At 48.3% G+C, this 26,167-nt stretch overlaps 1 protein-coding gene across 1 annotated transcript; it reads right to left on the bottom strand.

The window, feature by feature from the left end:
- Positions 1–260: 260 nt before the first annotated feature.
- Positions 261–18,490, bottom strand: ABCF3 (ATP binding cassette subfamily F member 3). The gene is made up of 10 exons (XM_048506949.1): positions 18,344–18,490; positions 12,224–12,371; positions 11,550–11,629; positions 9,526–9,578; positions 8,450–8,547; positions 6,576–6,698; positions 6,194–6,460; positions 6,011–6,091; positions 3,097–3,184; positions 261–1,416 (listed from the first exon to the last, which is right to left on the bottom strand). Exons 1-10 carry the CDS (start codon positions 18,417–18,419, stop codon positions 1,258–1,260), a joined length of 1,173 nt encoding a protein of 390 aa, XP_048362906.1. The 5' UTR covers positions 18,420–18,490; the 3' UTR covers positions 261–1,257.
- Positions 18,491–26,167: the final 7,677 nt, after the last annotated feature.

Below are 26,167 nucleotides of genomic sequence, written 5' to 3' on the forward strand. Positions count from 1 at the left end.
CTTCCTTCCTTCCTTCCTTCCTCCCTCCCTCCCTCCCTCCCTCCCTCCCTCCCTCCCTCCCTCCGGCATCCTTTTCCCTCCTTCCCAGACACCAGACGAGGGAGCCGCAGTACAAGGACGAAAGAGCCACATGCGGCTCCGGAGCCACGGGTTGCTGACCCCTGCCCTAACCCCTGCACTGCACTGTTTCTTCAGCTCGCCTTCCTAGCACAAGCAAGGGCAGAGTCGCTGAAAAACAGGAAACTGTTAAGAACTCCAAAGCCAGGGTGACCCCATTTTATTTACATAGCAGCTTCGGTGCAGATGGAGAGAGATGAACACGTGCTGGAACTCTTTGCTTGGAACGGAAAACCATTTTATTTGTGGGATGACTGAGACAGGGGGCGTCAGCTGGGGCAGAATGTTGTCCTGCGTGGAGTTCAGACCTTGGATACCAGTGAGGGTTTTTGCTGAATATTATCTTCTGGAAATGTTAAGCCACGGCCCAACCATCCGAGACGGATGAGGTTGCTATCTTCTGGGCAGAAGGTAGAGCCGGCATCCCCCCCTTTACATAATGCCTGGCCCTCCAGGGGTTGCCGTCAAAAGTGAAGAGGGAGTGGGGACCCCTTTTCAGAACAAAAAGGCATCACCTGTGGAGCAGGAAAACAAACCAGGGCAATTTCAGGCGACCCTCGAAGGAAGAAGTGCTTCCTCTAAGAGGATACGGTTTGGCACATAAAGAGGCAGCGCCTCTACACCGCAGAAAATTGGCAGGGGGTGGCGAGGGAGGAGACCCCACCCCACCTGTTTCAAAGCTGGGTTTCGAGTTTCACCTCACTTTCAAGAGAAGCAGCACAGCGCGCAGCCCAGAGCTGGGTCCAAACCCAGAAACCTTCTTCTCTGCTTTCTGAACATGGTGGCAGACCCGTGGAAAGAAAAAGGGTTACAGGCAGCAGAGCTCCAACACACCCTGATTCCCTTCCTAAAAGCAGCACTGAATCGCTTCCTGCCCTTCTCTTCGATACCCTTTGACCCCTGCCCAGCAGAGACATGGCACCAGTTCGAGCAGCCCGAAAGGGAGACTCGCTTTCCTACTGCGAATCCCCTCTGCGCGACTGCTCCCTCCGCAGAAGACGCCGGTTTCCAAGGGAAGGGTCCGCCCAGCCGGGAATTGCATAGCTGACATTCGTGCGACGCAGGACCAAGTAGGACAAGGACCGGCACGCAGTCTGCTCGACTCCCGGCCTGCTTGCGGGCACAGTCCGGACGGCCGCTTTATAGATAGCCCTCCTTCCGGAACTGCTCCTGCAAGATATTTCTGTACTCGTCGAAGCCGCCGTCGATGCGCTGCACGGCGCCATTTCCGCACACCCACAGCTCCTGGCATACCAGCCGGATGAAGCGCTCGTCGTGGGAAACGAGCATAAGGCCGCCCTAGTATAAGAGGGACAAAAAAATGTTTTAGTTGGGGGCTGGGGCATCTTGGCTGTACCAGCACTGCAAACCCTACACTACCCTGTTTCCCCGAATAGAAGACATCCCCTGAAAATAAGGCGTAATAGAGGTTTTGCTGAAGTGCGAAATATAAGGCATCCCCCGAAAGTAAGACGTAGCAAAGTTTTTGTTTGGAAGCATGCCCGACGAACAGAACATGGAAAAAAAAGACATTCCCTGAAAATAAGATGTAGTAGAGGTTTTGCTGAAGTGCTAAATATAAAGCATCCCCCGAAAGTAAGATGTAGCAAAGTTTTTGTTTGGAAACATGTCCGTCGAACAGAACACCAGAGCATGCAGCTGTGGAGCAGAAAAATAAGACATCCCCTGAAAATAAGACATAGCGCATCTTTGGGAGCAAAAATTAATATAAGACACTGTCTTATTTTCGGGGAAACACGGTAGTTTCCCTGCAAGAGTTTGTAACGTTTCTGGTCTCCTTCCCTGCCATGGGCAGCAGCCGTTAGCTTCTTAATGTCTGACCAGCAGTGCATTAAGGAAAAGCATTAATATGGTGCTGTTGTGGCTATACTACGAGCAGGGAGAAGAAGAAGAGTTTGGATTTATACCCCGCCTTTCTCTCCTGTAAGGAGTCTAAAAGCGACTTAAAAACTCCTACCCTTCCTCTCCCCACAACAGGCACCTTGTGGTATAGGTGGAGCTGGGAGAGTTCTGAGAGAACTGGGACTGGCCCAAGGTCACCCAGCAGGCTTCATGTGTAGGAGAAGGGAAATAAATCCAGTGAAGAGTCTGCCACTCATGCTGAGGAACAGGGAATCAAACCTGGTTCTCCAGAGCAGAGCTCTTAACCACTCCAGGAGGGTTTTTCAAGTCAAGACAACAACAGAGATGGTTTTTGCCACTGCCTGCCTCTCTGTATCGTCACCATGGACTACACTGTGGACATATGTTCTAGGAGAGAGTGTTAAAAAGAGGATATCAATCATTTCCCCAGATGCTGAGAGGGAAGGGGGTAATGTCAGCCTATCATTCTGGTAGCATAGCCTGAGGCAGCAAAAATTTTTGCTTGCTGTAGGACATTAATTGCAAAAAAATGGAAAAGCGAAGAGCTCCCAGAGGAAAGAGATTGGATGAACAAGTTAATAGAGTATCTTGGACATGATAAATTGTCATCTATAATCAACCAAAAATCTATCGACAAATACTTAAAAGATTGGGATCCACGGCTGAAATGCATGAAAAAAGGAAAGAATGATGATACAGTTCCAAGTTTATGTCAAAGTTAAAGTGTGGCAGAGATAATAGAAATTTGTATCCAAAGTTTCCGAACAAAAGAAAAGAAAAAAAAGCAAGAATGGCTATACAAAATTAGGGAATTAAATTTTGAATATTCTGCTTCTAAGATTGTAATAATGAGGAAGTAAAATAAGTCAATATTTGTTACAGTAGAATACGGAAGAAATGTAAACTATGTAATCTATGTGTTTTTTATGTTTGTTCTTATAATTTTGAAACCAATAAAGATTTATATTTCAAAATATAATTGCTGTCAGGGAGGGGGTCTCCGCAGAGCTCGGACATGCACGCAGGAGGACAAAACAGCATGGAAGCTGCACGAAGTGAGCCCGCCCACTCTGAGCTGCGTAGGGGAAGATTTACCCGGAATTTGTTGAGCGCCTTTGCCAAAGCCTCGATGGTCTCCATGTCCAGGTGGTTCGTCGGCTCATCCAGGATGTAGAAGTTGGGACTGAAAGGAAAAGAAAGGGAGCATTTCAGGAAGCCGAGATCTGCTTGGAAAGAGGCCAGTGACGACTCTGCTGGCAGACAGGGAGCCAGGAGCATCAACACATCCTGAAAACCTCAAAGGCGCACCAAAGACTCAGGTAGCAGCGGTTGCCAACCTTTTCCCCACTCGTGTACCACTTGGCAACCCATTTCCCTAAAATTGTAGCCCCATATTAGAATGTTATGCAATTTTTTGCATAACCCAAACATTCTGGGGCATACCTCTGGGGGTACAAGTACCCCAGGTTGGGAACCACTCTCCTATTTATTTATTTACTTATTGTTTAGATTTGTAGACCGCCCCATCCCCTAGGGCCGTGGTGGCGAACCTTTGGCACTCCAGATGTTATGGTCCGTCTGCTGTCATTCAACTCTGATTACACTTAACATAGTCGATGAAGATGATAAAGTGTAGAAAACATCTCTGACCTGTCTGGTTTGAAATCATCCCTTTTGGACATGGAACGCAATCATAACAGCAAAATGGCTTCCCTTCCTTCTGTGTCCTACTATGACCCAAGAGGCATGGTTGATTACATAAGGAAAGGGGTCGCATCTGTTGTAAAGGAAATACAAGAATGTTGGAGCATTCAAAAACATAGCATGGGATTAATACCTCAGTAGCCAAGTGTCCTCTTTCTGCCAAAGCACAATGTAGGCTTGTCTACCATATATTTATTATTGATTGGAAATTCACATCATCTAGCATTCTTGGACAATTTTACCCAATCCCATACCAATCTAGAGCAATATTTATGTATCACTTATGCCTTCATTAGTAGCCCTCAGCGTTGGCAGATCAAATTGTAAATTTCCTTTAAATGGTACTTTTGGGAAGATAGAATCCTCATGATAGGGAATCTGAAACTTGCTATGTTCAGCCCTCAAAGTTTAGTGGTTAAGTACAGTGGCTTCCTATCTGGAGAACCAGGTTTTATTCCCCACACCTCATGAGTCTTGTCTGGTCCTGGAAGTAGGGGTGGGTAGCGTGGTGGCCAAGTTTGCAGATGATACCAAATTATGTAGGGTGGTGAGAACCACAAAGGATTGCGAAGAGCTCCAAGCGGACCTTGATAAATTAGATGAGTGGGCTCAGAAATGGCAAATGCAGTTCAATGTAGCAAAATGTAAAGTGATGCACAGGGCAAAATCCAAACCACATAAAGACGCTTGTGGGTCAGTGCTATCAGTCACAGACCGGGAAAGGAATTTGGGCGTCTTAGTTGATAGTTCCATGGGAATGTCAACTCAATGCATGGCAGCTGTGAAAAAGGCAAACTCTATGCTGGGGATCATTAGAAAAGGAATTGAGAATAAAACTGCAAAGATTGTCATGCCCTTATATAAAGCAGTGGTGCGACCGCACTTGGAGTACTGTGTCCAGTTCTCTGTCAGCCGTGATCTCAAAAAAAGGATATTGAGGAGATAGAAAAAGTGCAGAGAAGGGCAACAAGGATGATTGAGGGACTGAGCACCTTCCCTAAGGAGGAGGCTTTGCAGCTTGGGGGGAATCAAGCCCGGTTCCTCCAGATTGAATACACTTAGGTTCTGCTTAACCTCCTACGCCACTGCTGCTCCTTATTAGCTCTTTATACTGAACTAAGGGAAGAATGTCAGTGTTCCGTGGCACTGCATCCAGAACAACATGCTGAATTGGGTCAAGGGAACTAGAGGAGCATCTACAGAATCTCTCCTGCGGTGGGATTTTCTGGTATCTCCCGGTCAGGACCTCTGAAGGGAAGGCATTAAGCGGAACTAATATAAAACCTCTATGGTGCTAGGGGGGCTGTGGAAGACTTATGCCTGAAACCCTGGAGAATCAAAGCCAGCCTGACAAGAGAACGCTGACCTTGTTTATTATTTACTTATGGCATTTATTTACATGGCATTTATGCCCCACATTTTTGTGGAAGACTCAAGACCTTCAAAGACCAACGATACCCTATGAAGCAGCTTCAGTTGTGTTTGCGCTATTTTTTACGATTAAGAACAGCAGAAGGTGTTCATCTGTCCCTACCGAAGGGACATAAGAACATAGAACAAGCCAGCTGGATCAGACCAGAGTCCATCTAGTCCAGCTCTCTGCTACCTAGCGGTGGCCCCTGCCAGAGTGCCAACTTTAGGGAGACTCCAGCGTGCAGGATGTGAAAGCAATGGCCTTCTGCGGCTGTTGCTCCTGAGCACCTGGACTGTTAAGGCATTTGCAATCTGAGATCAAGGAGGATCAAGATTGGGAGCCATAGATCGACTTCTCCTCCATAAATCTGTCCAAGCCCCTTTTAAAGCTATCCAGGTTAGTGGCCATCACCACCTCCTGTGGCAGCATATTCCAAACACCAATCACACGTTGCGTGAAGAAGTGTTTCCTTTGATTAGTCCTAATTCTTCCCCCCAGCATTTTCAATGAATGCCCCCTGGTTCTAGTATTGTGAGAAAGAGAGAGAAATGTCTCTCTGTCCACATTTTCTACCCCATGCCTAATTTTATAGACTTCAATCATATCCCCCCTCAGACGTCTCCTCTCCAAACTAAAGAGTCCCAAACGCTGCAGCCTCTCCTCATAGGGAAGGTGCTCCAGTCCCTCAATCATCCTCGTTGCCCTTCTCTGCACTTTTTCTATCTCTTCGATATCCTTTTTTAGATGTGGCGACCAGAACTGGACACAGTACTCCAAGTGCGGTCGCACCACTGCTTTATATAAGGGCATGACAATCTTTGCAGTTTTATTCTCAATTCCTTTCCTAATGATCCCCAGCATAATTATCCCCAGCGTAGAGTTGCATCTTACCTTGCCGGGGCCTTGTCTGCCTCGATCTCTTCCAGCCGAGCATAGATTTCAGACAGCCTGGAGCCTTCGGTACCATCTCCCCTGAAACGGGACGCAAGAATCGCGTGTCAGCGGGTCGTCGGCACAGGCAGGTCAGCTCCGCATCAAATGCCTGGGGGGCGTGTGGGGGAGTCAAAGGTTTACCTTCCAGAGTTGACCTGGGCCGTCAGCATCTTCTCTTCCTTCAGCAGGCTTTCCCGGGTGGTGTCGCACTCCAGCACGCTCTGCAGGGCCGGTGTGTCATCACCCGCCACTTCCTGCTCCACGTGGAGGATGCTGATGTGCGAGGGGATCCGGAGGCTGCGGCTGGCAATCATCTTCAGCAGGGTGGTCTTGCCCAGCCCGTTCCGGCCCACCAGCCCATACCGCCTGCCGTAGGCCAGGTTCAGCTCCGCGCCCGTAAGGAGGACGCTGAAACGAGAGGACACCAACCGCGTCACGTGGGCCCGATAAACGTCCAGCAACTTCTCCCAGACGTTCTTGCCCTCAAGCCTCTCCTCCTCCACTTGGGCTGCGAAGGACTCACCGCTCACCAAAGGACACGTCAAAGTTCTCGATGCGGACATCGTAGGATTTGTTCTTGCCCGAAGTTTCCAGGCGGGTCTCCTTCTTGCTGGCCGCTTGGCTGGCGGATGCCTCCTCAAGTACTCTGCCACCCGAGGGCAATACAGGAGAGACCATTAATGCAAAAGGAAGGAAAAGCATCTTCCTCGAGCCATAGAGGAATGCCGTTTCCCAAAGCAAAGTAATACTTAGAATTATAGAGTTGGAAGAGATTTCAAGGGCCATCAAGTCCAACCCCCTGCAATGCAGGAACATATAATCAGATCACTCCCGACATACGTTCATCCAGCCTCTCTTTAAAAACCTCCATAGAAGGAGACTCCACCACTCTCCAAGGCAGTGCATTCCACTGTCGAACAGCCCTTATTGTCAGGAATCTCTTTTCCTGAACCTTGAACCCATGACTCCTGGTCCTAGTCTCTGAAGCAGCAGAAAACAAGCTTGCTCCCTCTCCAACATGACATCCCTTCAGATATCTAAACATGGCTATCAGGTCACCTCTTAGCCTTTGCTTCTCCAGACTAAACATCCTCAGCTCCCTAAGTCTCTCCTCGTAGGGCATAGATTCTAGACCTTTGACCATTTTGGTTGCCCTCCTCTGGACCAGTTCCAGCTTGTCAATATCCTTCTTGAATTGCGGTGCCCAGAACTGTATATATGCGTGGTGGAGAACCTTTGGCACTCCAGATGTTATGGACTACATTTCCCATCAGCCCCTGCCAGCACGGCCAACTGGCCATGCTGTAAGGGGCTGATGGGAATTGTAGTCCATAACATCTGGAGTGTAAGGAAGGTCCGCCCTCCCTATTAATATTGTCCATGTCCCAGGATGGGGAACCAATCAATGCATTCAACCATCCCTTTGCAAAGCAAGTTCCACCCAAACACTGACTGATTGGTTCCTCACCCTGGGACATGGACAATATATACCCCACTAAAAATTCTCTTCTTACTAGACACAGTGTGTAACAGACTTCTCTCTGCGATACACCTCTGAAGATGCCAGCCACAGATGGAGGAGAAATGTTAGGAACACGATCTACCAGGCCACGGCCACACCATCCGGAAAACCCACAACAACTACTGGTATTTTGACCTTGCCTTTGGCGCCACCTGGAAGGAGGAAAACCCTGCAGTGACAGGCAAACCGCGAGGCTCTACGCAAACTGTGGGGAGTCAGGGATCTCCGGCGACAGAACTTGAATGGTCTTGGGACAAGAGTCTCTGCCCTGCAGGAACCACATGCAGGCTGTGGGGCAGAGCGCCACTGTATACTCAGCCACGGAGTGAGCATTTCCTCCATGCCGTTTGGCCATCCCCCAGATTGGGTCAGCAGACGGGCATCGGCTCCAGCAGCCGCTCTCTCGCAAATGATGGCTATTTATTTATTTAATTTATTTAATTAGGCTTTTCTACCGCCCCATCCCCGAAGGGCTCTGGGCGGTGTACAGCAGATAAAATGACAATATAAAACAGTTAAACATTTAAAGCAGCGATAAAACTAGAAATTTAGTTTCCACAGTCTCAATGGGTAGAGATATAATTAATACGTGATTGGCGCCCAGTATTCCGCATTTAAAATTCCCTCTCCCCTGGAAAGGGAGGCATGCCGAGTCTCGTTAGGTGGTATGTGGCCTAGATGTCAGGGCCACAGGAAAGAGAAGGGGGCACCATTAGAGCATTCTGTTCACAGAACTGGATGTTCCTCGTGGCCAGCCTTTCCGGAAGCACGTGCACACCGCCCCCCGCCCGGACTGTGAGAAGCACCCGCCCTGACTGTGAGAAGTTTATACTCGTCGATTGCCGCGCCCCCCCTGGAGTGCCATGACGCTCTACAGTGGGTTGCAGGACTTCACAGAATCCCGCTCTTGCTTCTTGTTCTGCTTGGCTTTCAGGCGAGCCTCGGCCTTCTCCAGCTTCTTGGTGTTCACCACCTGCAGTGCAGGAAACAGAGGTCAGGTGAGCGCAGGGAGCGGGGACAGGGATCAGTAGCAGAGCACCGTCTCGGCATAAAGAAGGCCCAAAGTTCGACCCAGATAAAAGTTCACCTCCAGATTAAAAAAAAAAAAAACAGGCAAAAGAAGAAGAAGAGTTTGGATGTATACCCCCCTTTTCTCTCCTGTAAGGAGACTCAAGGTGGCTTCCAAGCTCCTTTCCCTTCCTCTCCCCATAACAGACACCTTGTGAGGCAGGTGGGGCTGAGAGAGTTCTGAGAGAACTGTGACTAGCCCAAGGTCCCCCAGCAGGACTGTGGGAGTGCAGAAACACATCTGGTTCAGCCACCAGATAAGCCTCTGCCATTCAGGTGGAGGAGTGGGAAATCAAACCTGGTTCTCCACATTAGAATCCACCTGCTCTTAACCACTCCACCATGCTGGCTCCTGCCTTTCCTCTTGGCTCAAGGCTATGGGGTATTCTCAGTGGTGGGATCCAAAAATTTTAGTAACAGGTTCCCATGGTGGTGGGATTCAAACTGTGGCGTAGCGTCAATGGGGCTGGGTGGGGCACGACAGGGGCATGGCCGGGCATTCCTGGGCAGGGCTGTAGCAAGGACGCAGCCGCTGCGCCGGTCCTTGGGCAAGAAACGAATGCACGCAGGCGCAGGCTGCCACGCACGCCAGTGCACCTCCTGCTAGACTGCTTCAAGTTCTGCACGCTACTGCTGAGAGGAGGGGCGTAACTAAGGCAAAAATCACGTGGCAAAATCACCAATTAGTAACCCCCTCTCGGCACACACAAACAATTAGTAACCTACTCTCGGGAACCTGTGAGAACCCGCTGGATCCCACCTCTAGGTATTCTGCTGCAGAAAGGAAAGAGGGAGGAAGCCAGGATAGACCTCACAGCTCCGAACAGGCCATAAGAAGTCCAGGGGCAACTGTAGTGGGACTCTCCAGCTCTGGAGCACTTACCGAGGTTTGATCTCTCTTCACCCACAGTCCTGGCAGCACGTCCAAACCAGAATCTGCAAGTGGCAAGACAGGAAGTGAATGCATAGCTGGGGGGGAGGGGGCAGCACCCACATTGACCCTCTGCCCTGGTGCTCAGGGATTGCAAGTTAAAGCATCACACTGTATGCGTAATCAACGAGGAAGTGTTTCCTCAATCAATCGATGCCCAGCATGTATCGGTTATTTGAGTAAAAACACTCAGGTTTCCAGCCTACCCCTCAAAAGTATCTAGCATTATTCTCCATTTGTTCTCCCTAATGTCCAGAAACAATGGCCTGGCAGATCTTAAGTAGTCAGCTGCTAAATCAACTCACAGGAAGGCAGGGAAAACATCCCGGTGGTCAGCATTCATGCTACACCAATTACCCGCTTCTGTGCCCGTTTTACTGAGGACAAACTAAAGGCAGGCAGAGAATGAAAAACTGAAATTGGAAGGGGGTGGGGAGTACAGAGAAGACTGCATTTCCTCACTGGATCTATGTTGCTTCATTCCTCCTAGGAGCTCAGAGCAGAACACACAGCTGATAAGGTAGGAATTTGCCTAAATCTTCCAACGGATTGCATGCCCGAAGTGGGATTTGCAGGAACCTACAGCCGGCTCAAAGGGAATGGTTCATTACGCTGCAGTGTATCAGCGAGGCTGTGGCTCTGTTGTAAAGCAACAGCTTTGCTCGCAAACGGTCGTGGGTTCAATCCCTGGCGTCTCCAGATGAAAGGATCTGGTAGCAGGCCAGTGATGGTGAACCTATGACACGCAAGTCCAAAGTGACCCACCAGGACTTTTGGGGTGATACGTCAGTGTTCACCAACACCCGCCGACAACTATCCCTGTTTGAATATTTTTAAAAATCATTTGCCATTTCTTGGACAAGTTAACTAATCTTGTAAATAGAAGGCCGAAACAGGAGTTTGACAAGAAATGGAAACTGTATTTTGTGTATTGCGCTGAAATGGTTAAAAAAATAATGTTTGACAATTTTTTGCATATTTCACAGTGTAAAAAAATTAATGGCTAGGCTCTTTTTCCTGAGTGAATATGTACTGTGGTTGTAGTTAAAATATTATAAGTATAGCAATCAAAATTAAGTAAGGGAAAGTAAGATTATCCCAAATTAAACATTTTAAATATAGTGTTTTATATGTATTGTATGATTTTTTTGTTTTCGTTTCCTGTATTCTATTTCTGATTCTTTTCCTGTATTTTAATATTTTATACAACTGAGAAAATAAGAACAAATATATTCAACAAAATTGTTTGATATTTCTTTATATAATACACAGCACCACACATTTGGACTGTGTTTTTTTAAAAAAATAAATGAATATGTAAAGAATTGTTTCTCTTTTGTTTGGGGGTGATGGTGGCGCGTAACACGTCAGCAGGGTCAAGTTAGACATTTTCTGAATTTTTGACACACTGAGCCCAAAAGGGTTACCATCACTGTAGTGGGCAATTGGAAAGACCCTGAGAACAGGTGCCAGCCAGAGTAAAAGAAGAAGAAGAGTTTGGATTTATATCCCCCCTTTCTCTCCTGTAAGGACACACCAAGGGGCTTACAATCTCCTTTCCCTTCCCCCCCTCCCACAACAAACACCCTGTGAGGTATGTTGGGGCTGAGAGAGCTCCAAGGAACTGTGACTAGCCGAAGGTCACCCAGCTGGTGTGTGTTGGAGTGCAGAGGCTAATTAGTTCCCCAGATAAGCCTCCACAGCTTAAGTGGCAGTGCGGGGAATCAAACCCGGTTCTCCAGATTAGAGTGCACCTGCTCTTAACCACTATGCCACTGCTGCTCTGGATGGTGATGACCTTGACAGACCAATGGTCTGGCTCAGTATAAGGCAGTTTCGTATGTGCTTATTGGTTCTCACCTCCCACAGCTGCTGTTCCGGGCTGGAGTGGTGGCGTCCTGCAAAGTCAACAGAGCCTGGAGAGAGACTGGGCATCAAAGTTGAAACCAGCTACTCTACCAAGAGGCATTACTCACCGTAACTATCTGTGATCTTAGAAAGTTGGATTGGGGCATCCAGGAGTACCTGCCTGTCTCCCTGGGAGTTCTCACTGTCCCTGCCGGACAAAATGGAAGTTGTTAGAAGAGGATACACTGATTTCACCCCCATACACGACAGGTTCCTCTCACATGGCAGGGGTGTGTGGGAGCCTCACTTCATCAGCGGCATGGTTATTCAGACTGGTATCCTGTCCCCGAGAACTACAGAGGGAGGGTACCAAAGTACAGGACTGCCTGCGTCGCGCAATTCTGCCTGTGTAAAAATCCACGCAGAGTCTCATTCTGATTCAAGCCCGGTTGCACCCTTAGAGGCCAAAAGGGTATAAGCGGTCCAGAATCAAAGCCCCCTTCATCAGATACAAGTTGGAATGGAGATCCGAGTCCTTATATCCCAGCCAGAATGTGGAAGGGGTGTTGCAAAGAGGGAACTCGACTCTCGGAAACGCACACCCTGAAAACCGTGTCGGTCTCTACTGGACTCGAATCTAGCTGTTCTACTGGAGACCAACATGGCTACCCTCTGAAACTCATTCCACTGAGCCACTCTGCCCGTTTTTGGGGTTTGGTTTCCCGTGCCCCTTTTCACAGTTTCTTTCCACTAGCACTTCACGCTTCTGCCTTTACGCTGGTATCAGTGAGAGGAAACTTACAAATGGAGGGTGTTGTACATCTGCTGGCAGATAGCGCGGATCTCCTCGTCATCTTTGGAGTCTCTGGACACATCCTGTAAGAGCTCCCCGACGGCTTCGAACAGGTCATCCACCGATTCAAAGTCTGAGCTGCCGCTGTGGAGGATACCTGCCAAAGAGATAACATTCGCGCATGATGGATGAGCCCTTTGGCTCATTAAACGGTGGTAAATACATATCATTGTATGAGATACTATCATAAATGGTGAGTCAGACTGGTCCAGACCTTTGGCTGAGGGTGGCAAGACGGGTAGGAGTCGGCTGCAACAGAAATAAATAATGCAACAGCAAAGGTGAGAGAGGTTTCATTGAGAAAGGTGGGAAAAAACAGGCGCTAACAGCAACCACATCAGAATATGACTACAAATTCACATATCTGCGTTTCTCTTCAGATTGAGTCGTGTGCAGCGCGACCCTTTCCCAACCAGCATTCACGTGCACAGAAAAGAGGCAGGAACAAAAACAGGTATTGTTGTTAAGTGTAAGTAATCCCATATGAAGAAGGCCGGAAAAGAAATAGGACCTATCCATCAGTACCCAACTATTAAGATACCAAACGTATACATTGCTTAAATGTTAATAAGAACATAAGAACAAGCCAGCTGGATCAGACCAGAGTCCATCTAGTCCAGCTCTCTGTGGCCCACCAGGTGCCTTTGGGAACTCACATGCAGGAGGTGAAAGCAATGGCCTTCTGCTGCTGCTGCTGCTGCCGAGCACCTGGTCTGCTAAGGCATTTGCAGTCTCAGATCAAGAAGGATCAAGATTGGTAGCCAGAGATCGACTTCTCCTCCTTGGAAAATGGGGTTATGACCCACATAGAGCCTCCATGCTTGGGGCAGCGTACCTTGGACTGCTATTTGCTGAGGGCTAAGAATAAGATGTGATGTTTCATCACACACTGCTTGTAAGTTTCCAGGGGCATCAAGCTGGCTGTTGATTTTATTTTAAATTAATTAACTTTGGTACCCCACCCTTTATCTTAGGAGTCAGTTTAGAGGTGATGTTTTCCAGCTCTTCCATTTTATCCTTACAGGGGCACTGCGATGTAAATTTTGGATGAGAGAATGGCCGGCTCAAGGTCAACCACAGGGATTCATGGCGGTCTCTCCATTCCTTGTCCAACACTATAGGGCTAGAAGTTCTCTGTTCCAAATCCTCTAGGCCAGTGTTTCCAAACCTGTGGGCTGGAACCCAAACGCGGGCCATGAAGCTGCTGAAAGTGACTCATAGGCCGACGTTCCCTAATGGCAGCTCCAGTTGTTTGCATCCTTTTCTTTCCCATCTGCCAACTTTTCACATTCTCGTCTTCCCTTCCCTCTTTGGGCCCACCAAGAGGAGGGGAAAGCCATCCTGCAATCAGTAACTTCATGGTAGTAGTTATACGAAACATAGAGCTGGAAGGGAACATAACAGTATACAAATATCTTACTGTAATCTTTACAACAACTCTGTAAGGTTGTTCAGCATTACTGCCCCTCTCTTGCAGATAAAGAACCTGAGGCTGAGAAAAAGTGGACGTACTATTCTCTCATAAGTTTCTGGCAAAGGCCACGGTAGAACTAAGTACTGACACATTTTTAGCTCAGTCCCTTATCCACTATACTTATAGCTACAAGCCTATTAAAGTACGCTGGGATAAGGACAACCAGCAAGCAGTATAATTAGCAGCTTGTCTCCAGATAACGGATATCAAGGCCCAGGGCTAGGAAATATCTTTGCTGAAAACTCAAGAGAAATGCCCCCTGTCAAAGGTCTGGGCCAATTAGCTTAACAGTCTGGCTCAGCATCTATGACAGTATCTCGCACAATGACAAGTATTTACCACTGTTTAATCCATGATGAGTACCTAGATCAGTGATGGCGAACCTGTGGCACGGGTGCCAGAGGTGGCACTCGGAGCTCTCTCTGTGGGCACGTACACACAGAGTTCGTAATGTGGAAGGCGGAAAATCACACACACACACACACCCCCCACACTCAGACACATCTAGGCTGGCCTGGGCCACTAAGCACGACATGCGCGCACCGTGGTGAGCAGGGAGGACTTGGCTGGCGGGCCTGGTGCCTGTGCTCCAGGTGGCTGCTGCCTGAGGGGGGGGGGCAGAGAGGAGGGAGATGCTAGAGAGGCAAAGAGCGGTGCATGCAGGACTTGCTGAAGGCTAGAGCAGGCTGGCCCCTGCTCGAGTAGGTGGGGTGGAGAAAGAGGGAGCCAACCCTTTTTAACCATTTAACCATTTAACCATTCAGGTTAAATTGCCGGATTGGCACTTTGTGATAAATAAGTGGGGTTTGGGTTGCAATTTGAGCACTCGGTCTTAAAAAGGTTCGCCATCACTGACCTAGATGCAGGATGCATGAACAGCACATGATTGAACGTACGGCAGGAGATGACCAAAGAAATCAAAGGACTGAGGAACCTGACCTAGTAGGAAAGACGAAAGAATCTGAGACTGTTCCGTATGGAAGAAAAAAACAACTAAAAGGGAGAGAAAAGAAAGAGGTTTATAAAGCGAATAGAGAGCTCTTTCTCTCCCTCTCCCAAAATACAACTTGGGGAGACAAGATGGAGATTTCTAAAGCGAATAGAGAGCTCTTTTATTCACTCTCCCAAAAGACAACTCCAGGAAACCCAACAAACTGAGGAGAAACAAAAGGAACTTTTTTTTTTCTTAACAAGCAATTAAACAGTAGGCTTCATTGCCAGTGGACGTAGTGGCAGCTACAAGCACAGACAGTTTTAAAAAGCAATCGCCCAGGATTTATGGAGGACAAGTCCACCGGTGGCTACTGACCATGACAACTAGAGGGAACCTTCACATCCAGCGGCAGCTAAGCTTACATCCAGCGTGGTGTAGTGGTTCAGAGCAGGTGCGCTCTAGTCTGGAGAACCGGGTTTGATTCCCCGCTCTGCCACTTGAGCTGTGGAGGCTTATCTGGTGAACCAGATTAGCTTGTGCATTCCAACACATGTCATCTGGGTGATCTTGGGCTAGTCACAGTTCTTCCCAGCTCTTTCAGCCCCACCCACCTCACAGGTTATTTGTTGTGGGAGGGGGGAAGGGAAAGGAGATTGTAAGCCCCTTTGTGTGTCCTTACAGGAGAGAAAGGGGGGGGATATAAATCCAAACTCTTCTTCTTCTTAGAATACTAGTGCTAGGAGGTAACATTGGGGAAGTGCTAGGTTATTACAGTGGTGGCGAACCTTTGGCACTCCAGGTGTTATGGACTACAATTCCCATCAGCCCCTGCCAGCATGGCCAATTGGCCATGCTGGTAGGGGCTGACGGGAATTGTAGTCCATAACACCTGGAGTGCCAAAGGTTCACCACCATGGTGCTAGGAGGTAACATTGCTCTTCTCTGCTCAGCTTGGTGCCCCTCCAGGGCAGTTGGTTGGGCACTGTGTGAGATACGAATCTGACCCAGAATGGCACCTCTTATGTTCTGTATCCTGTGACAGGTGATCAGCCCGGGCAAACATAAACACCTAACTTTGCTCGAGTAATCAATCACAGATTAAAATAGTTTTAACACAGATCCACATGACATTGGAGGGTTTCATTGTAACGGCACAGCCGCAAGTAGCTGGCATCTCTCTTCTCCTAGTTGCAAGATTTCCTTTCCCCCAGTGATATGCTCCGTATAAAGAAGATTCCAGGTTAATGTATTGTCGAAGGCTTTCACGGACGGAATCACTTGGGTGCTGTGTGGTTTCCGGGCTTCCGGGAAGGGAAGGGGAGGGAGCCTGGCATCTGGACATGGCCCACCCACCCTAGCAGAGGGAGGGGAAGGGAAGGGAAGGGTGGCATGCAAGGGAGGGGAGGGAGTGAGGGATGGCATGCAAGGGAGGGAAGGGGAGGATCCTCTGAAGATGCCAGCCACAGATGCAGGCGAAACGTCAGGAGAGAATGCTGCTAGAACACGGCCATGCAGCCCGGAAACCACACAGCACCCAAGATTCCAGGTGCACTCTCTGGCATCCCCAATTCAGAAAGGACTGGGCAGGTGCTGTGGAAGGCCGCCACCTAAGATTCTGAACAGATGCTGCCATTCAAAGAGGACAGTACTGATCTGGATGAGCCAATGTCCAGATCAGTACTCAGAAACCGAGGGATGAGAGAACTTGCTCACGTGAAGGAGGCCAAACAGAATCTTTAGTGCATTCTCTTTTTTATTGTCCCCAAAAGGCCTCCATAAGAAGAAAACATTGGAATTAAGTGTTGTCAAAACGTGAGGGGTTATTGGATGACCAAAAAAAGGTACTTAAAAAAAAACAATTCAAATGAAGCTTTCTGTGAAATGGTAGTCAAACTTCTCTTTGATGTAATTAATGCTTCGGTGTGAAATCCGGGTATGTAACCATTATGCATTGGTGGGAGTCTGATTGATTTTATATATCATTATATATCTTCGGCTGTAATTTTTTAATATGCCAATAAAGGCTTTGCATGTCTAACTCAGTAGCCCTCTGCACACATTCAAAGAAGAGTTTGGATGAGAGCAGCAGTGGCGTAGGAGGATAAGAGCTCATGTATCTAATCTGGAGGAACCGGGTTTGATTTCCAGCTCTGCTGCCTGAGCTGTGGAGGCTTATCTGGGGAATTCAGATTAGCCTGTACACTCCCACACACGCCAGCTGGGTGACCTTGGGCTAGTCACAGCTTCTCGGAGCTCTCTCAGCCCCACCTACCTCACAGGGTGTTTGTTGTGAGGGGGAAAGGGCAAGGAGATTGTAAGCCCCTTTGAGTCTCCTACAGGAGAGAAAGGGGCTTCAAAATCCAAACTCTTCTTCTTCTACTCTGTTTTTCTAAACCGTAAAGAGTCTCAATTCCTTTCCCTTCCTCGCTCCACACCAAACACCTTGTGAGGTAGGTGGGGCTGAGAGAGTTTGGAGAGGACTGTGACTGGCCCAAAGTCACCCAGCAGGTTTCATGTGTAGGAGCGAGGAAACAAAACCGGTTCACCAAATAAGAGTCCGCCACTCAGGCGGAGGACTGGGGAATCCGACCTGGTTCTCCAGATTAGAGCCCGCCTACTCATAACCACCACACTGGCTTTTCTTATAGTGAACTCCTAACATGCCTAATATTTTGCTCGCATTTACGGCTGGCAACTTCAGATGCACGTCGCAGTGAGATGTGTTTCTCTTGGTGGCACAATTTATAGCAGCGTCCATTTATAGCAGCGTTTGCAGTCACATTCACAACCATGTTTGAAGCGGTCAGGAGCAAAACCCACCAGACCACGGTCACACAGCCCAGAAAACCCACACCAATCCTCCCTGTGGTATGAAGTGTCAGCAAAGCCGGCCGCTTTTTAAAAACATTCAACTGTCAACCTTTCTCACGACTGGTATCAACTGGTTGTTGTGGGTTTTCTGGGTTGCGTGGCCGTGGTCTGGTAGCTTTTGCTCCTAACATTTTGCCTGAATCTACAGCTGGCATCTTCAGAGGCCTGTCACGCAGGATATCTTTCTGTGGCTCAGTGTGGAGCGATCCCAAGGAGGGTGGGGGATATGTTCACCTCGCAGGGGGTAAGACACATTTCCGTAGGTCTGGGAGGAGTCCACGTGCAGCTGCGTTTGCAATCACATTCGAAACTGCATTTGCAGCGATGGGGAGCGAAAGCCACCAGACCGCGGCCGGCCACCGTAGCCAGGAGAACCCAGCTGATCCTGACCGGGGAAGCCTTTGACCGACACCTATTTTAAAATCGTTTCTTTTTTAAAGCGCTCAAGTCTGCTGACGCTTCAACCTGACAGGTGTGTCTGATGCGGGCGGTCCGGCCGCTTCCGCCACGTAGCGCGATCCTAAGTAGAGTTAAGCCGGTCCAATCCCATGCGTTTCAATGGAGTCGGGCCGGCGCAACTCTGCACAGGATCGCAACAGATCTCGTGACTGCCGGAGCGAATCGCGCGATTCGCGGCCCTCCAGCCGGCGCCTTCGCCCTCCTTCCCCCGCCGGCTGAGCCCGGTCCAAGGGCGGGTAGGGACGCACGCCGCAGCCCTCCCGCCTCTCGGCCCGCCTCCCCGGGGCAGTCAGGGCCGGTCCCAGCCTGGCCGGCTCCCGCCTCGCCTCACCGGTCACGTAGTCGAACATCTCCCCGTCGAGCTCCGGGAACTCCCGCCTCAGGATCTCGACGCAGGAGGCCGCCATCTTCGCCCGGCCTCCGCGGGTCCTGCCTCAGTCGCCGGCTCCAGCCGGGCTTGCGCCGCGGCGCCTGATGGGAAATGTAGTCCGCGAGGGAAGAAGGAGGGAGGAAGAGCGCAGGCGTCTGAGGGGGGGGGGGGCGAGCGCAAAGGACGATGGGAAAGAGAGGCAGTCTGCCCTGGCCGCCTCTGGGAATGAGCATCGGGCGGTAGCAGAGTGTCAAACTCTACCCCGCTAGAGGTTTATGGACTACAATTCCCATCAGCTCTGCCAATTGGCCATGCTGGCAGGGGCTGCTGGGAGTCATAGTCCATGAACTTCTGCAGGGCCATAGGTTGCAGAACCCTGCTTTAGAGAGTGGATCCTATGGCAATTGGCATCATCCATACCACACTGAAGTCCCTCCCCACCCCAAGCCCCATCCTCTCCAGGCCCACCCCCAAAATCTCCAGATATTTCCCAACAAGGACACGTGGCCATTGGCCATGCTGGCAGGGGTTGATGGGAATTGTAGTCCACGAACAACTGAAGGGCCAGCGTTTGACACCCATGTTTCAAAGGTTAGTTAGGGTTACCAATGGGGTTATGACCCACATAGAGCCTCCATGCTTGGGGCAGCGTACCTTGGACTGCTATTTGCTGAGGGCTAAGAATAAGATGTGATGTTTCATCACACGCTGCTTGTCAGTTTCTAGGGGCATCAAGCTGGCTGGGGGTTTTATTTTAAATTAATTAACTTTGGTACCCCACCCTTTCTCTAAGGAGTCAGTTTAGAGGTGATGTTTTCCAGCTCTTCCATTTTATCCTTACAGGGGCACTGCGATGTAAATTTTGGATGAGAGAATGGCTGGCTCAAAGTCACCCACAGGGATTCATGGCAGTCTCTCCATTCCTTGTCCAACACTATAGGGCTAGAAGTTCTCTGTTCCAAATCCTCTAGGCCAGTGTTTCCGAACCTGTGGGCTGGAACCCAAACGCGGGCCATGAAGCTGCTGAAAGTGACTCATAGGCCAACGTTCCCTAATGGTAGCTCCAGTTGTTTGCATCCTTTTCTTTCCCATCTGCCAACTTTTCACATTCTCGTCTTCCCTTCCCTCTTTGGGCCCACCAAGAGGAGGGGAAAGCCATCCTGCAATCAGTAACTTCATGGTAGTAGTTAAACGAAACATAGAGCTGGAAGGGAACTCATGGGCCATTTACCAACCCCCTGCACAATGCAGGAAATTCACTACTGCCCCTGACTCCTCCCAAAAACACTCAGGATCCCTGGTTAATCTGGCCTGGGGGAAAATTCCTTCCTGACCCCAAGGGGTTGGATCGACATTACCCTGGGCTTACAAGAAAGGGCCACGGCAGCTGAACACTGGCTCAGTACTTCCTCCCCTCCCTCTTTTGATCTTCCAAAATACAATGAAGAGGAGAAGGGCTGGAGAGCAGATGGGAGCTGTCCAGCATGACCTGGAAAAATCAGAGGAGAAGAACCTTAGGGGAGCATCTCGGTGCAACCCATCCTCTTGCCTGGCCCCCTGCAGTCCCTCACCCCCCGCTGAGACAGATGAACTATACGGTGCCTTTTTCTGCCACCCTCCTCACTGCCATCTGCCATCTTTGTGAATTTCCTCAACCCAGCACTGCTCTTCAAACTCTTACTCTGGCCCAGTTGGCAGATAAGGCCTTGAATTCCCACTCGCTTGGGGTTCATAGTGGTGGCCGCTGCTCTTCGTGTGTGATGTTTGTTGGTTTCTTGCAAATATCTGCCTGGACATAATGAAAATGGAATGCTGGAATAGATGAAAGCCAAGGTCATAGTTTGCCTGGGACGTCCAAAAACCTGGGGGAGTCAACATACAAAGTCAACATGGACTTGTGGGTCACCATACCAAAAAAAAAGGTGGGAACCACTGTTCTAGGCTTCATTCGTTTTATGCTTCCACTACAGAGTTTTTACCAGTGGCGTATCTGCCTAGGGACAAGGAGTACCCCTTGTCCCCGGGCGCCACTCTTCGGGTCACAAAATCAGCCCCCCACGTGACCAGGAAGTCCTGCTGTCTCGTCATTTTCGCGTGCCTCGACCCGTCCGAGGCACACAAAAACAATGAGGCAGCAGGACTTCCTGCTGCCTCCAAGCGCCCTCAATCCCACCCTGGACTCTCCCCTCCTTCCCCCCCTGCCAGCTGGGCTCCCAGCTGGCAGCCTGCAGTCTCCTCTGACCTCCCCTCCGGGCAGGCCAGAAAAGACTGCAGTCCCAGCCTCAGAGACCTTCTTTTGTAAGCACTGAGGCTGGGGTGGGGCCTGGGGAGCAGGAAGTCCCACCCCTTCCTGCTCCCCAAGCCCCACCCCCGCCCTGAGACCTTCTTTTGTAAGCACTGAGGCTGGGGTGGGGCCTGGGGAGCAGGAAGTCCCACCCCTTCCTGCTCCCCAAGCCCCACCCCCAGCCTCAGTGCTTATAAAAGAAGATCTCCGTGGTCGAGACTGCAGTCTCTTCTGGTCTGCCTGGAGGGGAGATCAGAAGAGGCTGCTGGCTGGGAGCCCAGCCGGCAGGGGGAGTCTGGGGGAGGGAGGTGGGTACCCTAGACCTTGCCCATGTCCATAGTGACATGGGCGGGGTTGAGGGCAGTGGGGGTGGAGCCTGGGGTCATCAAGGACGAAGCAGGGATGGGGGGGCAGAGGCTGGGGGGTGTCCTGGAGACAATTTGTCTCTGGGTGGCATTTACCCCTGGAACCCCTCTGGTTTTTACGGATACTAGGGACCACCAAAAAGACAAGTGAGTAGGTTCTAGAGCACATCAAGCCTGAAATGTCCCTAGAAGCTCAAACGACTGCACTGAGGCTGCTGTTCTTTGGTCACGTAGTGAGAAGTGAGAAGACAAGAGTTACTGGAAAAGACAATATGCTAGGAAAGGGTGAAGGCAGCAGGCAAAGAGGAAGGCCCAACATGAGGTAGATTGAAGCTATTAGGGAAGCCATGGCCCTCAGCTTTAAGACTTGAGCAAGGCTGTTAACAATGGGACATTTTGTAGGGCATTGATTCATAGGGTCACCATGAGTTAGACACAACTTGATGGCACATCAGGGTGACATTTATAATGTTTCTGAGTTCCAAAGTAGAGACCAGAAGGATTTGTTCAGACAGTTTTCAACCAAGGAGCAACCCCAGCAGGTTCATGCAAGCCCTCTCAATTAACTGAACTGCCTTCTTGAACAGGTGAAATTAACATACGAGACCAATAAAAAGGAACATTTTGACACCACCACCCTGCTGAGACATCGGGAGGTGTAGTTAGTTATGGAGGAATGTGTTCTGGAATGGTTCAAATTGTTCCTTATGGATCAGACTCAAAGGGCTGCTCTTTAAGTTTGCCAACTGAGTTGAGCAATTCCTGGAATTTTGGATAAGTAACCTGGAGAGGGCAGAGTTTGAAAGAAGGGATTACAATTAAATGAAATTTACAAATAAACAGTCTTGCCACACTCAATGGCCACTAGATGGCGATACAGGATTACATAAGACTATAGATACATATATGTGTGGAAGGGATGTTCAGAATCAATTTACCGTATATACTCGTGTATAAGTCGACCCGCATATAAGTCGAGGCACCTAATTTTACCACAAAAAAACTGGGAAAACTTATTGACTCGCGTATAAGTCGAGGGTGGGAAATGCAGCATCAATTGAGGCATCAGTAGGTTAAATGTTTTTGAATATTTATTTCAAAGAAAAACAGTAAACTGCCTCTGTAAGTGGAAAAGAGGGTCAACAAGAACAATATGGTATCAACAATAACTTTAAAAGTACAAAAACCTTAGCTCAACCAGCAAACCAAGCTAAAACACAAGAGTTAAAATCCTTCAAACTGGATTCCCCATCATCATCTGTGTATGTCCAAATGTAACCCAACTTAGATTTTTAAGAGGGATATTATCAGAAATGAAAAAAATCTACTATTAAGCTTCCATTGTAAACAATGGGGGGGGATGGGGCATCCCTTTGGGGGTCAATAACTTTGGATCCCCTGACCCAAACTTCACCAAACCTGGCTGGTATCATAAAGAGGCTCTCCTGGTGAGACCAGCCAGGTTTGAAATGAGGTTTGGTTCAGAAGGAGTCCCAAAGTTATGGAGCCTCAAAAGGGTAGCCCCATCTACTAATAGCTCCCATTGAAAACAATGGGGAATGGGGCAATAACTAACTTCCAGCTTAGGTTGGTTCAGGGGTCCAAAGTTATGGACCCCTGAACTAAACTTTGGTAAAGTTTGATTCAGAGGTCCAAGGTTATGGACCCCCCCTGAACCAAACTTACAGCAGGCTATCATCAGGAGAGTCTTCTGAGGGTACCCTGAAATTTTGGTGCCTCTAGCATAAAAACTGCGCCCCCTGCTGGCCGGCAAAGTAAAAACACACAAAAAATTTTAATGACCCGCATATAAGTCGAGGGGAGATTTTTCAGCATTAAAAATGTGCTGAAAAATTTGACTTATACATGAGTATATACGGTATAGATGTAAAAGAGGAAATGACGAAGGGTGAAATTGACAGAGCCTTCCCTATAAATTCTGCATATTCAAATAGAAGAAATTACCAAGAGATGGTCTTGTCCAGTTTGAATTCAGATCAATTAAGGATCAAGTACTGCAGGCCAATTATGCAAAAAGCTTGATAACTGAAGGAAAACAAATCATCATATTAAAAGAGATCCCGTTCAGACTTTTGAAGAAGAGGAGAGAATACAAAGTCCTGACTCGATGCTTAGGAAAAGTGGTATACCATTCAGATGACAAATGCTGGAAGGTGTGTCATTTACCTTTAAAAGTACAAAATTCAGTGTTTTGAAAACTTTGAAAGCAGAGGATTTTCTTTGCAAATACAAAAAAAGACTTTGACAAGAAAAATAACTATGATGGATTACAAAATTTTATTTTGGAATTTCGATTGACTTAATCAGCTGGCCAAAAGAAGGAAGATATTTTATTTCTTTAAAAAACAGAAAGTGGATACTGTGTGTCTTCAGGGATCTCATATCAGAAAATATTTGATAAATAATTTTTTGGGGCAAGAATTTATCTGCTGATTCCAAGAAAAAGAACAAAGTAGTGTTTTATATAAAAACAAAATTGGAGCCAAAATTGATATTTAAAGATGAAACAGGAAGGTTGTTCGTTGTAGCGGTCACAATTGCAAGACCGTTTTAGTCAGCATGTACACTTCAAATGAAAATAAATTACAGTTTTATAAAGAAGTAGAACAAAGACTTCTAGATCTCTTGTATGAAAACATATTATCAATAGGAGACTTTAAGAACATAAGAACAAGCCAGCTGGATCAGACCAAAGTCCATCTAGTCCAGCTCTCTGCTACTCGCAGTGGCCCACCAGGTGCCTTTGGGAGCTCACATGTAGGATGTGAACGCAATGGCCTTCTGCGGCTGTTGCTCCCGATCACCTGGTCTGTTAAGGCATTTGCAATCTCAGATCAAAGAGGATCAAGATTGGTAGCCATAAATCAACTTCTCCTCCATAAATCTGTCCAAGCCCCTTTTAAAGCTATCCAGGTTAGTGGCCATCACCACCTCCTGTGGCGGCATATTCCAAACACCAATCACACGTTGCGTGAAGAAGTGTTTCCTTTTATTAGTCCTAATTCTTCCCCCCAGCATTTTCAATGAATGTCCCCCTCCCTCCCTTGCGTGCCACCCCTTGCTCCCCTCCCCTTGCATGCCTCCCCTCCCTCTCCCTCTGCTAGGGTGGGTGGGCCATGTCCAGATGCCGGGTCCCCCTCCCTCCCTTGCGTGCCACCCCTTGCTTCATGGAGTAAATCCATTTCGATTCCTCTCGTAATATTTTTTAAAAAATTTACTCTTGTGCAGCATAATCTGGTCAGGATGTTTACAAACAGATGTTTTTTTTACATGTATTAATAGTATCCATGAGTCCATCAAATTTACCTGTCGTTCATAAAAAAAGAAATTAATTTTCTTCATTCTACCATTTACATAATCACGACTATTGTCTGGCTTTTAAACCTACTGCAAGCCCATGGATCTCAAGGTAGGTCTAAATTGTGCTTCGCACCACCCTCGTCTTCTCAAGCATAGTCTTCCATTTTGTCAATTAATTCGCATGAAGAGAAATCCCACTGCTGCCGCTTACTTCAATAACGAAGCTACTTCCCTTTTATAATCCTTTCAGGGAAGATGTTATCCAGAGAAAGACGCTTGCTTGTGCTTGGAATAAGATCAGGAAAAAATTAACACATCTATTAATTTGCTTCATCTTATTCCAAGCACAAGCAAGCGTCTTCTCTAGATAACATCTTCCCTTAAAGAAAACCGAGACAAACAAGGTGTTGAGTACTTCTCTATCCCCTGCTCTCATTTTGCCATCTTCAACACACACAGTGATCCTACCATTTCCTTGTTCTTCCTTTTGCTACAGAAATAGCCAAAAGACAAAAAAAGGTTTTTTATTGTTTTTAAACGATTGATTGATTGATTGATTGATTGATTGTTTCAATTTCTATACCGCCCGATCCCCGAAGGGCTCCGGGTGGTGAACAACATATTATGAACATAAAACAGGAGCAGATCCAGTACAACACAATACAGCCTAGACTCATTCTCTGTTTTACCTATTCTTTCTCCCTACACTTGCTGACTATTTGCTTGAATTCCTCTTTGGTGATTTCCACCATTTTCAATTCCTTGTACGTGTTCTTTTTATATTTTAGCTCAGTTGAAAGTTCTTTAGACAGCTAGGTTGGTTTCATTAGACCAGTGGTGTACCGCCCATGGGAATGGGGTGTGTGTGTGTGTCAAATGATCCTGAGCGCAACAGCAGGGGAGCACAAAATCTCCCCCACCCTCCTCCCCCGCATGCCGACCCAGCTCAGAAGAGTTGGGTCACCGTGGGGGAGTCACCTAAAGACATAACCGTGCTGCTGCTCCCGTGCTGTGCTAGGCCCTCGGGCAGTGGTGGGATCCAAAAATTTTAGTAACAGGTTCCCATGGTGGTGGGATTCAAACAGTGGCGTAGCGCCAATGGGGCTGGGCGGAGCACGATGGGGGCGGGGCCGGGCACGACGGGGGCGGGGCATTAATAATTTCTCTGCTACTGTAAAAAACTCTTACTGTAAAAATAAAGTTCCTAATTTCCAGCTGGTATCTTTCTGTCCATAATTTAAACTCATTATATCAAGTCCTATCGTCTACTGCCAACAGAAACAATGACTTCTCCTCTAATTGACTGCCTGTCAAATACTTAATACTTTCAAATACTTGATTTTGTTTCTAGAAATCAAAAGAAGGAGACTTTCCTTAAACAAGGAACTTTACCATATTTCTAAAACATATTTTTAAAACAGCCCAACAGGGAGAATTATCCCGTTTTCTACCTTTGCTAACCAGCCACATAGGAAGCAACAGGACTTTATGATTTTTGGACCTAATGGGATTTCGAACGGAAAAGCGGACCCAATTAGTAACCCCCTCTCGGCACACACAAATAATTAGTAACCCACTCTCGGGAGCTGGTAAGAACCTGCTGGATCCCACCTCTGCCCTTAGGGGCAGGGCTTGGGGCAGGGTCGGCTTGGATGGGAATTGAGGCACCCTCCGCCCTGCCTCCCTGCAGGCCAGCTTCTGCCCTCCCCAGGAGGTGGCCTGCAGGGAGGGAAGGAGCGGCTGGGCGGCGGGGGGGGGGGGTCGAATGGGCGCTGTGGCATTCCACTGAAGAAGTTCTTTCTGAAAACACTTTGT

Source organism: Sphaerodactylus townsendi, linkage group LG08 (genome assembly GCF_021028975.2).
Source record: "Sphaerodactylus townsendi isolate TG3544 linkage group LG08, MPM_Stown_v2.3, whole genome shotgun sequence".
Taxonomy (NCBI): domain Eukaryota; kingdom Metazoa; phylum Chordata; class Lepidosauria; order Squamata; family Sphaerodactylidae; genus Sphaerodactylus; species Sphaerodactylus townsendi.